Source organism: Sinohyriopsis cumingii, chromosome 19 (assembly GCF_028554795.1).
Source record: "Sinohyriopsis cumingii isolate HCF-2022 chromosome 19, ASM2855479v2, whole genome shotgun sequence".
Lineage (NCBI taxonomy): Eukaryota > Metazoa > Mollusca > Bivalvia > Unionida > Unionidae > Sinohyriopsis > Sinohyriopsis cumingii.
In genome coordinates this window covers 33,473,951-33,489,245 of record NC_142979.1, presented here as the reverse complement: position 1 = coordinate 33,489,245, position 15,295 = coordinate 33,473,951, and the positions used below count along the sequence as shown (strand labels likewise).

General features: G+C 35.0%; 1 protein-coding gene across 1 annotated transcript in view; it reads right to left on the bottom strand.

The window, feature by feature from the left end:
* The window catches only part of LOC149775412 (beta-ureidopropionase-like), a 99,984-nt gene that overhangs the window by 57,415 nt on the left and 27,274 nt on the right, over positions 1 to 15,295 (bottom strand). Inside the window, exons 7-11 of the mRNA XM_089943164.1 lie at positions 13,903 to 13,957; positions 11,539 to 11,653; positions 10,009 to 10,090; positions 6,855 to 6,897; positions 3,130 to 3,156 (exon numbers count right to left, since the gene is read on the bottom strand). Of these exons, the coding sequence (XP_089799290.1) occupies positions 3,130 to 3,156; positions 6,855 to 6,897; positions 10,009 to 10,090; positions 11,539 to 11,653; positions 13,903 to 13,957 (322 nt within the window). The remainder of the gene's footprint in view (positions 1 to 3,129; positions 3,157 to 6,854; positions 6,898 to 10,008; positions 10,091 to 11,538; positions 11,654 to 13,902; positions 13,958 to 15,295) is intronic.

The following is a 15,295-nucleotide window of genomic DNA, read 5'->3' as shown; positions in this document are numbered from 1 at the left end:
TTAGACATTCAAGGTTTGCCATACATATCTACCCATATTTTATACATACAAAAGTCTTCAATATTTACCTGAAATTAATAAACTTTTTTTTGACATACTATGTTAAAGGGTATGTTGATGTGGTCATGTAAGTGCATTTACTCAAATTAATTACTAATTGTTCTTCTAAAATTTAATACTAATATAGTCTATTCAATCCTGATTAATGAATGCTTTGCACATTAATTGTCATCACGAAAATTCCCAATGCAAACTTTTGATCACCTTCAACTTTTACAATGGTGGCCAGGTACTAATATGGGTGAAAGAAAATGAGTATGTTGGGTCTAATCTTCACAGTATAGGTTAGTGTGAATTTTATTTTCAACATGCAAAGCTGTCATTGTGACATCACAATCTATCATATTTAGCCATTTAAATAATACTGGAAATAATAATAATAATGTAGACAGTGCTTAATCTTTAAGAGCTCTAAGTGCTTTACAATATTAGTTACCATATATATATATATATATATATATATATATACAGAAAAAAAATGACAAAAACAATGAAATTACAAACAAAAGCATACTTAAAATATTAAGGGTAAAGAAACATTTTTAAGTCGTAAGTCTGTTCTTGCAGTCCGAATAGGTGTGTTTTTAAAATACTTTTGAATAAGATTATTGTGTTCATTCCAGGTTACTGGGCCCTGGTATGCTAAAGAACATTGCCCACAGGATTTGGTCTAGATAACTGGAATAATGAGAATACAAGAAGTGAAGCACACGTATCAAGAAGGGGTGCACACACGGGTGAGGTCAGAGAGGTATTTTGGATTGGAAGTTGGCAATGAAATGTAGCATAGAGAAAATATTTTTTATTCTGGAGTGAACATAAAGCCAATGGAGTACAGTGCATGTGGAGGACTGCTCAGTTCATGGGACTCTAAGAATGATCTGAGTAGCTGTATTTTTAATGATTGTTTTTTTTTAGTTTCGTAAGTAGATAGTGCAATGAACCAGACAGAGTAAAATCATAATAGTTAAGTCTAGTAGATACCAAAGAAATCATGTGTTTTAGAGGCATCATCTGAAAAGGAAGTTGCAAAAGGAGCGAAGTATCTCAGTTTAGATATGCAGCCTTGCATTTGCTCATAATGTCTTGGTGTAACGAGTACTGACATTTAAAGTCTGTCTCATATACTCATATACAATATTCACATTTTAAAAGTCTACCATCCTGACCTGTCTCATATACAATATTCACATTTTAAAAGTCTACCATCCTGACCTGTCTCATATACAATATTCACATTTTAAAAGTCTACCATCCTGACCTGTCTCATATACAATATTCACATTTTAAAAGTCTACCATCCTGACCTGTCCCATATACAATATTCACATTTTAAAAGTCTACCATCCTGACCTGTCTCATATACAATATTCACATTTTAAAAGTCTACCATCCTGACCTGTCTCATATACAATATTCACATTTTAAAAGTCTACCATCCTGACCTGTCTCATATACAATATTCACATTTTAAAAGTCTACCATCCTGACCTGTCTCATATACAATATTCACATTTTAAGCATTAAAAGTCTACCATCCTGACCTGTATGTAATATGCACACTTTAGGCATAAAAAATCTAAAATAAAAAAAGGCTGAAAATAGCATTTGTTCATGTGCACACAAGGTAGTATGTACAACAGATCCTGGGCCATAACATAAAATCAGTGTCCCTACATTGAAGTGAGCTGAAACATTACTTACACTATAAACATAAAAGAAAACAACCTGTGCTTAAATTTCAAAACAGTACCACATACCATACATACTCACTTATAAGTCAAGTCAAACTGCCAACAACAAAAATCCTGCACTGCCATAGCATAATGTGCCTGCAGATCAGGGTCCATGTTGCTTGTTCTACTGACTACCCCTAACAACCTGCACAGACCCAGATCTGCCAGTGCATAATGTGATGGAAGATCTGGGTCCATGCAGTTTGCATTACTTATAAATGAGTATACACAGTTCATGTAGTTTAGAAACATCAACAGTGCCATAACCAGCCATCAAATTAATTGACCCAATTTAGTTACACATGACAAAATGGTCTTTGTACATTTATAAGCTCAAAAAATTGGTAAGAATACCAGGAATCAGACATTTTACATCAATGTGTTTAACAGTCTTTTATATTGGCACTAGCAGGGCATGGCTGACTTAGTTGATTACTCACCATGGGTTCCAATGACACTGACCTTTAATTTATGTATGTGGTGCTCAACAATACTTAATATGAGAAAATCATTATTATCTTATCAGACTTGCCATAACTTTGACCTCTGACCTTTAGCCTCCTGAATCCACAAACTTTGGCCAAGGTACTAAGCTATTATGCAAAATTACCAGTGACCTTCGCCTTTTATCCACTCATCCATAATCAATAAGCTTCTTCTAAGTAATGGTCAATATCTGACCACTTTTTAGCAGAAACCATTTTTCTTCTTTCAGTCATGATGACCTTGACCTTTGACATTTTGACTCTGAAACCAATAGGTCTTTTCCTCACACAAAGTGCACACTATCCACAATGTTTGGTCTGGGTCAGTGATGTAGTACTAATATGATTGTGCAGAAACTATTTTTATTCTTTCAGTCACAGAGACCCTGACAATTGTGCATAAACAAAATTAGTAAGAGAGAGTTGGAGGGACAAGATTATAACATAATACACTCTACCTTATGGTCAGCATGTATACATGAGAGTAAACAAGAGTTAAAAATTCTAGGTTATGCTGTTATTTAGTCACATACTGCTTTGACTTCAACTTTGTCAGAAAAAAATGTTCCAGAATGCCTAATCAGAACCCTTTTCTCAATATGAACTCATACAGTATAAAAATTGCCCCCCCCCCCCGCCAAAAAAACCCACCCTGCCTTCAGTTGTCATTTTTCTTGTTGCTATAGGATCTTAGACTGGGTCATAATATTATTTGTGTGTATCTTGCACTACAGCTACAGATTGGCACGGGAAATAACTCAAACAGTATTTCTTCTAGTACTTTAATGCACCGAGCAGACTTCTTGATTCCAGAATTTCAGAGGTATCTAGAGAATTATCATACTTACCAAAGAAGTGTCCAAAATCTTTGTGAGCTGAAAAATAATAAATGTATACCATAGAGTATATTATATTCTAGATCATTTATTCCAATATTTATTTTTCATCCTTATTACCCAGTTCAATAATCTAAAATATCTCAGCTTGTAAAAATTTAAACAAGAATACTAAATAAGACAGTAATTATTTTAATGATGAAGATTTTTTCCAAAAATATTTGTTTTGTAAAATATTCAATACAAGGAGATATGAGGAATTATGGACTGCACCAAACTCCACTCTACCAGACATTTAAAAAAAAAAATGTCTTCTAATTTATCAAAAGTGTAAGAATTTGTTTTTAACTTCTAAGTCAATAGTTTTAATTAGTAGGATGACTATGTAAAGGAAGGTCTGGTTTGCATACAAACAAGAACCAATTTTATTAATCTTTGGATTGATGGTCAAACTAACTGCTGGATTATGACACAGCAGCATGTTTCCAACACTAAATTAAATACTAAGAAATTTCCAATTACTGTATGTACTCACACATAAGCTAGATAATTTGGGAAAAAATAAAAGCCTCAAAAAAGGGAGGTTGCCTTATCCATGGGACAGTCGGTCTAACCTTGAATACTTTTCAGTTTTCTTGTCGACTTCTGGCGTATATTGTTAATGTAAATTGCTGAAGATGAGATCACATGCCTAACGATGCAGCACAGTTCATAAGATGATGTGCTGTCATGAAGTAAAACAAGTATTTTTACCATTGGGACAACAGTATTATTGTAATGACCTCTTAAACAGGGTACCTAGAAAAGTGGTGTCTGCTGATGCATGAGTAAACTCTGGTGACAAATGAGAGGTGGTTCTTTGTAAGAACTGAAGATATCAGCTGCCATGGGTCCATAATAGGAACTAGGCAAGAGGGCACTAACTGGCCATAGCATGGCATGGAACCGTCACTGTACTATACAGTATATCTCCATGAACTGGACATCTTTCCCCAGTACAGGTTTGTGTACAGATACAAGACTCTAGTCCTGCATGTTGGTAGTCATTGTCTCTACTTAAACTAAAACCTCTTTCAACCTCAACTTGGCCATGAGAAAGCAAAAAGATGGTTTTGATGACTGACCGGCGATTAGCACATGCAGAAAGTTGCTTAATGTTAACAATAAACAATGTATCTAGGCACTGCTTATTGACATCAGATGAAGAAACAATGTATCTAGGCACTGCTTATTGACATCAAGTGAACAAACAATGTATCTAGGCACTGCTTATTGACATCAAATGAAGAAACAATGTATCTAGGCACTGCTTATTGACATCAAATGAAGAAACAATGTATCTAGGCACTGCTTATTGACATCAAATGAAGAAAATTCTATGGCGAAGGATCCAGAAACTAAAGTATGGCATCAGTCATCAGGACTAAACTGTCCAAGATAGCTAAACAGCTTAGTGCTATTTCCAGCTATTTTGCACAGGTGACTTTGTTTCATGACACCAGCCATTTCAGAATTCTGACATGTGGTTTGAATAGGTGACTTTTCTAATGATTTCAGAACAACCACCTTCAGAAAGTCTTTAACCTCATGTGAAATCTTAGAACGTCTTTTTGATTGACTTTCTTGGCAGCATTCTTAAGTGCTATTTTAGCCTCAAATCCTATATAAATTCTCTCACATGGCAGCTGATTCTTAGTCTATTGAATCAATCCTTAATAGTGCCAAAACTGATGCACAAGACTTTAGAGCATCGCTTATCATAAATCTTTGAAGAAGATTCTGAAGACAGATAAACAAATCCTGTGCTAAAACTGGAATCACTGGAGCATCCTGATGGTACTTTTTTAAGAATGGCTGCAGAACTTTTGCCATTGAGAAAAAGCTTTCAGCCCTGGCTATAAGCAAGTCATCATTCATAAATACCACAAGATTGTCAAATGATTTTGTTTTCAGTGGCATTTTTATGCAGCAAGAATAGCTTCAGATGAGGCCAAATCTTCAACACATGCTCTGCTACAGCTATGTCTCAACTCATTGATGTGAACAGCGTCCGAGAGGAAAATCTGAACATCCAGTAGCATTTGTGAAGTCTTCACAATGAATAGGCATGCCTTTAAAAAATCCAAGTCAATGATGAGAACCAAGCATTATGTTCAGATCTGAATCCATTATGGACAGTGTGTAATCCAGAGCTCCCTATGTCTAATAACTTAAAAGTTGAAGGTCCTCTAACAGTAGTTTGAAAAGACCCCAGTTAACATTTTGTGCCATACATAGATAACTGCACCAGTTTACTCATATCCATGTTAAGCTGCTCATGTAATTTCTCAAACAGATCCTGTGCAGTGAAATGATGAATCCTTGTGGTAACATAAACAGAATATATAAGGGTGTTTTAATAATAATAATAATAACAACAACAAAATAGTCTGAATTTTTTTAAAGACGAGTCTCTTTGAAATGTCCATAAAAGAAATGCACTATTAGTTCATACTTAGGCAGGAAGCTTTGCCGGAGTTCATATCACATGGTACTGATTTCAGACATCAAATGAAAGAAAAAAGTCCACAAAAGAGTATTAGTTAATACTGGAAAGCAAAATTTCTTACTTTCTCTCCATCCCAGCATATGACATGAATATCCATTTGTGTCCTATTTAATTCTCTGTTGCGGTACTCATCAAACAATATTACAAAAATGTGCATAATTGCAGTGGGGGGGGGGGTGCATATCAAGAGGTTTATGTTAAAAGTCTTGCTACAATGTATTGAGTTTGCTCATTTCTGCATAATTTACCATCATTACATGAAACAAAGAATGAATGAAAAATATACCATCCAGCATATTAGTATGTACAAAACAACTAATTCAAACTAATTGTTGCTTAATAAACAGTATCAAATGCCTTAGGAATTGGCCCTAAGGAATAAAGGTGGGATATAACATGGGTTCTATAAAAATGATGAATTAATTTTGGTACAAGTACGATACAATGAATTTAAAAAAGCTTTAGATACAGATACTCACATATCACCATGGAAATGTTATGGAATTTTTATATATTTTTTTTTACACTTTTACTGGAATTTGTGTCATTTTCATCACAAGTCCATTTCCATGAAAACAGATTTTACCAACTCATATTTATGAGTTAACTACTTTTTAGCACTCTTTTAAAAGTCTCTAGTATACTGTATTGCCCTATAGAAATCACACACATTTAAACAGTTATTGTTATCATTATGGCAGATCAATGATTTGACAATATTGTCCAAATCAAACACTGGGAAAACTTTGATTACTTTCTTGATTTATATTTCCATCATCACCAGTTTAATATAAACACCATTACAACTAAATAAGGCATCATTTATTTGCAAATCAATTGCAGGTGTTTACATACAAGGATTTTTTAGGTATGTCACAGGAACCTTTGGATGGGCCATCTTTTTCACAAGATAATTGCAGTGACAAGGATTAATTGTTAAATAGTCACACTGGCTTCATGATAGAAGTCTAGGCTTGAGCTGTTCTGCAGATTGGCCATGGCTGACCACAAAAGGGGGGTATCCTGGGGAAAATGAGGCACACCACAGGGATGCATTTCGGGTCCCTGAGAGTTCTGGCTGATGCAATGGAATGCATGAGTACACCAATAAATTGGAAAAAACAATAAAAAAAAGTAAAACTAACAGAATATGCAAGATCATAGAAGTTATCTTTCTTGATTTACATACCTGCTTTTCCATCACCAGATGTGAATTCATTTGGAAATACTTCCTGAAATAAAAAAATGTTAATGTTCTGAACTACAATTTTTAAAACTTCTGAAATGGTGAGCAATTTGATCATGTAAACATATCTCTCTCTCTCTTCTGCATCTCATCCTTGCCCCAATGATGAAGAACCTATAGTGCAAAAGTCCTCCAAAAGATCAGAGTAAGTGACTGTTTATCATGCATATCTTCAGATGATAAGTATAGTATCGACGAAGTTTCACAACAATCCACTGACAACTGTGTGAGCAGCTGCATTCATAATGCCAATAAGTCTTACAAAAAATCAGGAAGCAAAATAATTTGTCAGTACATGTATGCATATCATTGGATGATAACCATATTATGTACAAAATTTCAATAATATCCATTTTAAAAAAACTGCAGGACAAGTTGCATTCATGAGACTCTGTAAGACAATAACAAATTTTTTTAAGAGGACAGTGATTTGTCACTATGCCCTGCAGCTAAATGCAGTGTGAGAAAAGGATTTTTGTGAATCTTCAGACTGACCCTAAAATGTACAAAGTTTCAATGATCCACTGGAAAATGTGAGATGTGTTGCTTTCACAATACATAAACTACATCCAGTTTCAAACTGAGCAATAACTTTAACAAGAGTCCATTCAAAGGATTGACTCTCTACTACCAAGCAAGAATTTCCAGGAATTCAAGATAAGACGATTTCTTCTTTTTAACAGCAGAGTGCTGAAACCATCCCAGATATTCCTGAGCAATAGGAATGTCAGTTTAACTACTGTGGCATCCATATTAGATGAAAGACTGGTGCCATTTTCATTTAGGGCAAATGTAGGGGATTTTTAAGACAGTTGTCGTGGCAGACACACTGGACATATGACTGTCACCGTTTTCACTTAGGACTTTGTGAAAACCCCATGTCATAATGATCATCTGTTCAGAGAGAGTAGTGACAAGAGGATTTTTAAGAGTCATCATTGCAGCCATACTGGATGTATGACTGGCACCATTTTCATTCAGGACCAACCAGGTATGATAAGAAGTCTATTGGTAAAAAACCCTCATTGATATAGCCACTGATTTGGAGAGGAGTGGAGATAATATTTTGGAAATATGACTTTCCATTAATAAGCAGTAACATTAACAAGATTTTCAAGATGAGTGGCTATAATGGAAATCAGATCAGCACCATTTTCAGCAAAGATCAAGTGAATATCATCGAAAGTGTTCTGGTGAAAACCCCGTCTCAATATGACTTTCAAGCAGAGATGTGATTTTTAAGATGACTGCTATGGTGGCCATATTGGATGTCAGATCAGCACCAGTTTGATTTAGGCCCAGTTAGATATGATGAAAACTTTTTTACTAAAAACAACATGCTGATATAACCATCCATACAGGAGAAAAAGCAATAGCAATATTTTGAAGATGGTCACTGTAGTAGCCATGTTGGATGTCACATTGGTCTCATTTTCATTTAGGACCAACTAAACATCTGACATCTTTGTGTGAAAACCACATGTTGATAGAACCATAACCTCAGAAGTGGCAACAAGATTTTCAAGATGGCTGCCAGGATGGACATATTGGACATCACAGTTGCACCATTTCGATTTAGGACCAATTAGACAACAAATGAAGTCTTTTAGTGAAATCTTGCATATCTGGCCTTTTTTAATTTTAATGTGCATTTTGAGGTAATGGAAAATTGAAGTGTCCAAAATACCTCTCAGTCTGCAAAATGTGTGCTCAGTACAATCATACAGTCTTAAAAAAAGCACATTTAGAAACTTCTTAAAGACAATTAACATAATCGGAAGTAGTTAACAGTCATTTTTGTACAGGCTCTAAAATATGTTTCATTGATGTGATTTTCTTGAATGAATCCTGTTATGAATGTAAGATTTTCTGCTGTAGTTTTCTGCAAGATATGTACATCTTGCATGATTATATAGGGTATTTTCTGACAGAATTGGGAGCATTATCAAATGTTTTCCCTAGGGAACCATTTTAATTTTCAGCCCCTCATGCATTTCATCATAGTTTTATGAGTTTTTCAGGTGAGTCATAAATCAATATAGAAAAACCAGAGAACTATGACCCATGGGAAGCTAATGGCAAGCTTTGTCACATAGACCAAGCCTGAATTTTAAACCAACACTGAAAGAGGCAAGCATTTTAGACCACTCAGCCACCCTGAGCTTCCCGTTGTATAATAATTTAGTCTCTCCTATAATCTGGTACACTTTTACCCATGGCTTCCTATTGTAGAATAATTCAGTCTCTTTTCTAATTTGGTATACTTTTTACCCATGGCTTCCCACTGTAGAATAATTCAGTCTCACCTATAATTTGGTATACTTTTCACCCATGGCTTCCCACTGTAGAATAATTCAGTCTCTTCTATAATTTGGTACACTTATTTGGTACACTTTTTACCCATGGCTTCCCAATGTAGAATAATTTAGTCTCTCCTTTACCCATGGCTTCCCATTGTAGAATAATTTAATCTCTCCTATAATTTGGTACACTTTTTACCCGTGGCTTCCCACTGTAGAATAATTGAGTCTCTCCTATAATTTGGTACACTTTTTACCTATGGCTTTCTGTTTTAGAATAATTTAGTCTCTCCTATAATTTGGTACACTTTTTATGGCTCCTGGAAACAACTTTATCAAAGAGGAGTAAACACTGCACTAAGCTACCATGTAGTTGCTGTTGTTGTCACAGGGTTTAACACCATTTTTCAGCACAAGATAGGCTATACATGGCAGCCAGTATAAATGGTGAGGAAGAACCTGGGAAAAACCCCAAAAGAACCACTGACCCGTGAGAAGCTACTGGCAAAGTTACCATGTAGATACTCACCTTCAAAACAGGTCCAACAGCAAACAACATCGGCCTTGTCAGGGTCAATATTGTTTGTTCTACTGACTATCCCAAATAACTGCACCAACCCTGATCTGCTGGTACATTATGTGAACACAGATCTGGGTCTATGCAGCTGGATCCAAATTACACATATGGCATACAAATAAGATTCCCTAGTTTAGAATGATCCTAAATGGATCAAAGATTTATTGATACATTATGTAAATCTGCCTTTGATGTAGATAAGAAGAAGAAAACTGCTTACAGTTCCCACTCTGTTGATGGGACAGGTGAAGTAGCTATTGGCAATAGCAGCATTCCGGGCTTCAATTGGCCACAGAGGTTCACTGTAGAAGAGTAAGGATAAAGTCATGAGTCAACAAAACCAGTGTATTTCTCTTTATTGCTAGGCAGGTAGAACGGTAAGCTGGTAGGATCATGGGTTCATGCTAGATGCCAATTTTTGTGCAAGGTGATTTCACTGGTCCAGAAGAATGGGGTGGTGGGAAAAAAAGGGAAAGTAAGTGTATAGAGGAATCAAGAAAGGACATCTAAAAAGTCAGCATTGTTTTTTCTGCATATTTCAGCAAATTTACAGGAAATGAGGAGACTATCTTACCTGAATCACAACACAGCATAGACCCTGAAGATAGCGTAACACTCAAAAATATATTTTCATCCTAAAATCTTCTGTACTAAGTACCATATATACTGATTTTTGAATCCACCTGCAAATAACATAGACCCCGATCTGACATTGCATACTGCATTGACAGATCAGGTTTTTTTTGTTCTTTTGATTACTCGTAACAAAATCAATAGACCCAGATCTTCTGGCACAATATGCAACAGCAGATCTGGGTATGTGTAGTTCGCAGTTGGGGTCAAGTACATATGGTATTTGGAAGTGATAAGTAACTATATATTGCAATACATCCCTCAATACTACTTTTTGAGTTACGACGTTTTCATCTCTCCTGTAAATAACAAACACATCAGTCACATTTTCATATTAATCAAGTATACTGATAAATGTGTATAAACAGAAATCTGAAAGTGAAACATTTGAAATTTGACTCGTGGACAAACAAAATCTTTACTTTTCCCTTTTAAAAACAGAAAAAAAGTTGTCAAAAGTACTAGCTTAAAGAAAATAAAATAAATGGTTTTTAGACCTTTTAAAGTGGTGATGTACTTTATCATATGTCTGAGAGAGGGAAATCTGTTTGTAACTTGTGGGTGCACACAAGAAAAACAAGAATCATAACAAACTATGCTTTCCTGGAGAAAAAAGGAAGTGGAAAGGGACAAGCATACCCAGATGGGACCTGCACAGACAATTTTACAATATCAATATTGAATCAAAATGGTTAAAGTTGTTCAGCTTGCTGAATACTTACATCAATCAGATGTGTTTATATTCTGACCATTAGGAAAGTGTTGACATCACCAAATATCTTATGATACAGTGTTCATGCTTTCAACAATGATAAAAAAAACTCTTCACATTTATATATTAGGCAATGTATTCTTGTATGAAATGCAAAACCTAATTAATCTTTGCCAGAAAAAGGTATTTATTAAAATGAATCCCTGTCAACCCCCACAACACCATCTAGCACTCCAAGACTTTGGGGAACTCATTTTTGTTTCACTTTTATTGATTGTTCTTACTATCTAAGTAATACATATCTTATATTCTTCATAAGGTTTTTGTTTGCGTGAATATCAATAGAGTTACATGTATATAGAGTTACATGTATAGTTTTGTACAGAACTCTTCACAATTATTAACCTGAGAGATCCAACTGTTGCCGACGGGTTGAAAACAATTTCAGCTCCATTAATGCCATACATCATCCAATTCTGGGGATGATGTCGTCCATAGCATATGTTGATTGCAATTTTACCTGGAAAACAGAGTGTTAAACATAGAAAATTTACCTGGAAAACAGAGTGTTAAACATAGAAAATTTACCTGGAAAACAGGGTGTTAAACATAGAAAATTTACCTGGAAAACAGAGCATTAAACATAGAAAATTTACCTGGAAAACAGAGTGTTAAACAGAAAATTTACCTGGAAAACTGATTGCTAAATGTAGAAAATTTACTTGAAAGACAGACTGCTACACATAGAAAATTTACCTGGAAAACATAATGCTCACATTTGGCTGGGGTTTATATAGTACTCACATTTTTGGCTGGTGTTTTTATAGTACTCACATTTTGGCTGGGGTATGTAAAATACATTTTGATTGGGGTTTGTATAGTACTCACATCTGGCTGGCGTTTGTATATTAATTACATCTGGCTGGGGTTTGTATAGTATTTACATTTGGTTTGGGTTTGTGTAGTACTCACATTTGACTTGGGTTTGTGTAGTACTCACATTTGACTGGGGTTTGTATAGTACTCACATTTGGCTGGGATTTGTAAAGTACATTTGGTTTTTTGGTATAGTACCCACATTGTGACTGGGGTTTGTATAATAGTCACATCTGAATTGGGTTTGTATATTAATCACATCTGGCTGGGGATAGTACAGTACTCACATTTAGCTGGGGTATGTATAGTACTCATTTTTGGCTGGGATTTGTATAGTACTCACATTCGACTGGGGTATGTACAATACTCACATTTTGTCTGGGGTTTGCACAGTACTCAAATTTGATTCATGTTTGTTGGGGCTTAACAATAATCACACCTTAAGATAAAAATTTAATAAGAGGACAAAACACCGACTTTTGATTACAAAGTGAATCTTAATAATCAAGATGTTAATCATCTCTTTTAAATGCATCAAACAGTTTAGTGACTGAAACAATGCAAGATGCATTCGATAATATAGCTCTTTTTGAGTTAATGTTGTCACAGTGATTTAGTAAAATCATTTCAAATGTTCGTTGAACATCTGAAACTGGTTCCATTGTGAATACTGATTGAATGTACCATCATTAAAAAAAATAACTGTGCTTATGGCAGGTGTGAATGACTGGAAACTTTAGACAAATTACAGTGTGACCCTACTATAGCACGCTCCATTATAACACAAATTTGGATATAACACAATCGTGGTGTGGCTCCAGAAATTTTATATACATGTATTTTCTTGTACATGAAAAAAAAAACTTTCTTAAAAGTATGAAGAAAATGTAAAAAGTTTATTATCATTGTGGGGAAGTGATCGCACATGAATAATAAAAGATCATCATGGCATAGCTCCTGCAATTTTATGTGTATTTTTCTTGTACATAAAAAATAGTTTTCTCTTCTTAAAAGTACGAAAAATAACGTGTAAAAAGTTTACTCTGGGATTGTGCAGGGCTTCGGCAATGTCATAAACTGCTATTTTTTTCCCTTATTGGTGGCAAAATATAAAATATGCCAATTTTTTTTATTGACGACATTGTTGGCTGTTTAAACTTGTATATACAACCGCTGGTTTGGAGTGGACAAATTCAGAGGCCCCATGAAAGGAAGCCACAAACTTGATATAAAATGTACTGAAATTTATCTATTGTTACATAAACAAATTTTCTGTCCATATTGACAAACCATCTAAACAGTGCATTGTTATATTATAATCCACTTATCATGACATCTAGCATGAGTACTGTATGTTGTGAGATATCCGCTTTTCTAGTTGAAATTTCTGGTAGTGGAGATCAACAAGACGAGGCATTATCTTATAATCTATCTTTCGTATTTTCGGCCAATCGCTCGTAATTAATATAATTACATAGACTGACATGTGGATGGTGTGTGTGTGTGTGTGTGTGTGTGTGATCTGAATTTTTAACGTAGCTTTAACAATTTTTCAGTCATATTGCTATGATGTCTGTAGTGTTGCAGTTTATAGTGATGTCTAGCACTGAGGCATCATGCCACAGACATGTAGCATGATGTCCCATCCAGTCACATTATCCTGACACCAGGCTGACCAGACCTAACACTAACCTCTTAATGCTGAGCGCCAAGCAAGGCAGCTGTTAGCGATGAGTGAAAAATAGTTAAAGCAAAGTTCAAAATCCAAATTTTTTCTCTCTCTCTCTCTCTCTCTCTCTCTCACACAGTGTCTTTCATTTTTTTCATTTATGTATTTGAATGTAATGATTTTGTACTATCTGGGTTTTGCAAATAGACACATCTACCACATACCAAATTGTGTCTGGAAGACTCTGTGACCAGTGTTCCCTTCCATGTAGTATGTTGACTGCAACAAAAAATACAATATAGAAGTCAAGTTGAAGACTGAAGCAAACGCAGCACAACCTCCATGCTATTCTCAGCTATCAATTCCCCCATTACATATATCACCTCTACACATTTCCCAACCTCCCAAAAGCAACTAGAAGTCTGCAGCAAAGCAGCACAACCTCCATGCTTTTCTCAGTTATCACTGCTACCTCATTACATATATATCATCTTCACAAGTCCCAACCACATACGTCAACTAGAAGTCTGCAGCAAAGCAGCACAACCTCCATGCTTTTCTCAGTTATCACTGCTACCTCATTACATATATATCATCTATACATGTCCCAACCTCCCAAAGGCAACTAGAAGTCTGCAGCAAAGTAGCACAACCTACAAGCTTTTCTCAGTTATCACTATACCTTCTTTACTAGTGTTGTTCCGATTATCGATTATAATCAATCATCAGCTGGTTGAGCGAACCAATAAGATAATCGATTGTGAAACTCCATAATCGATTATGTGTAAAGGGAGACTACTTTTTAGTTGTATGCAAAGCACAAAGGTTAGTAAAACTCCCAGCCACTAAAGTTGACCTGAAATTTATTAATTCCCTTCACAACTACAAATATAAAACCATATATTTCATAGGTGCCAAATTTCATAATTAGGAACATATAGCCATTACTACAGGATCAAGTTGTTAAATAGTTGAGTTAATAAATTTAAACACATGTTGTTGATCTGTTTCAGTTTTAAATGCAACATTATTTGTAGTATTTGTAAACAATGACAAACAAGAAAACCATGTCCTTCTACACTTAAAATTATAGACACATTACATATGAATGAAAGGATTTTGGGGGATTGTAGCAGTATTTCAGTTGCATATGACTTATCAGCCATAAAAAGTTGCATTCATTTAACAAAGATGTAGAACAAAAATAACACAACACAATAGACAAAAATGTAATATTATTATCAGGTTAAAGTATACATGTCATTAAAAGAGATTACTCCTGTACATTTACTAACATCTTGAGTTATTGATCAAAGATATAACTGAATAACAAACAAAAATTAAAATTTGCTCTTAGTAAACGATTATAATCAATTATCAGTTGGTTTTGTGGAACCGATTATCGATTATGAATTTCTGACCGATTCCCATCACTGCTCTTTACATAAATATCATCAACACATGTTCCAACCAAGCAAGTCTGTAGCACTGCAACACTACCTCCACGCTCTTCTCAGTTATCACTGCTATCTCATTACATAAATATCATCTACACATGTTCCAACCATGCAAGTCTGTAGCAATGCAACACTACCTCCACACTTTGGTTTTAGTTAT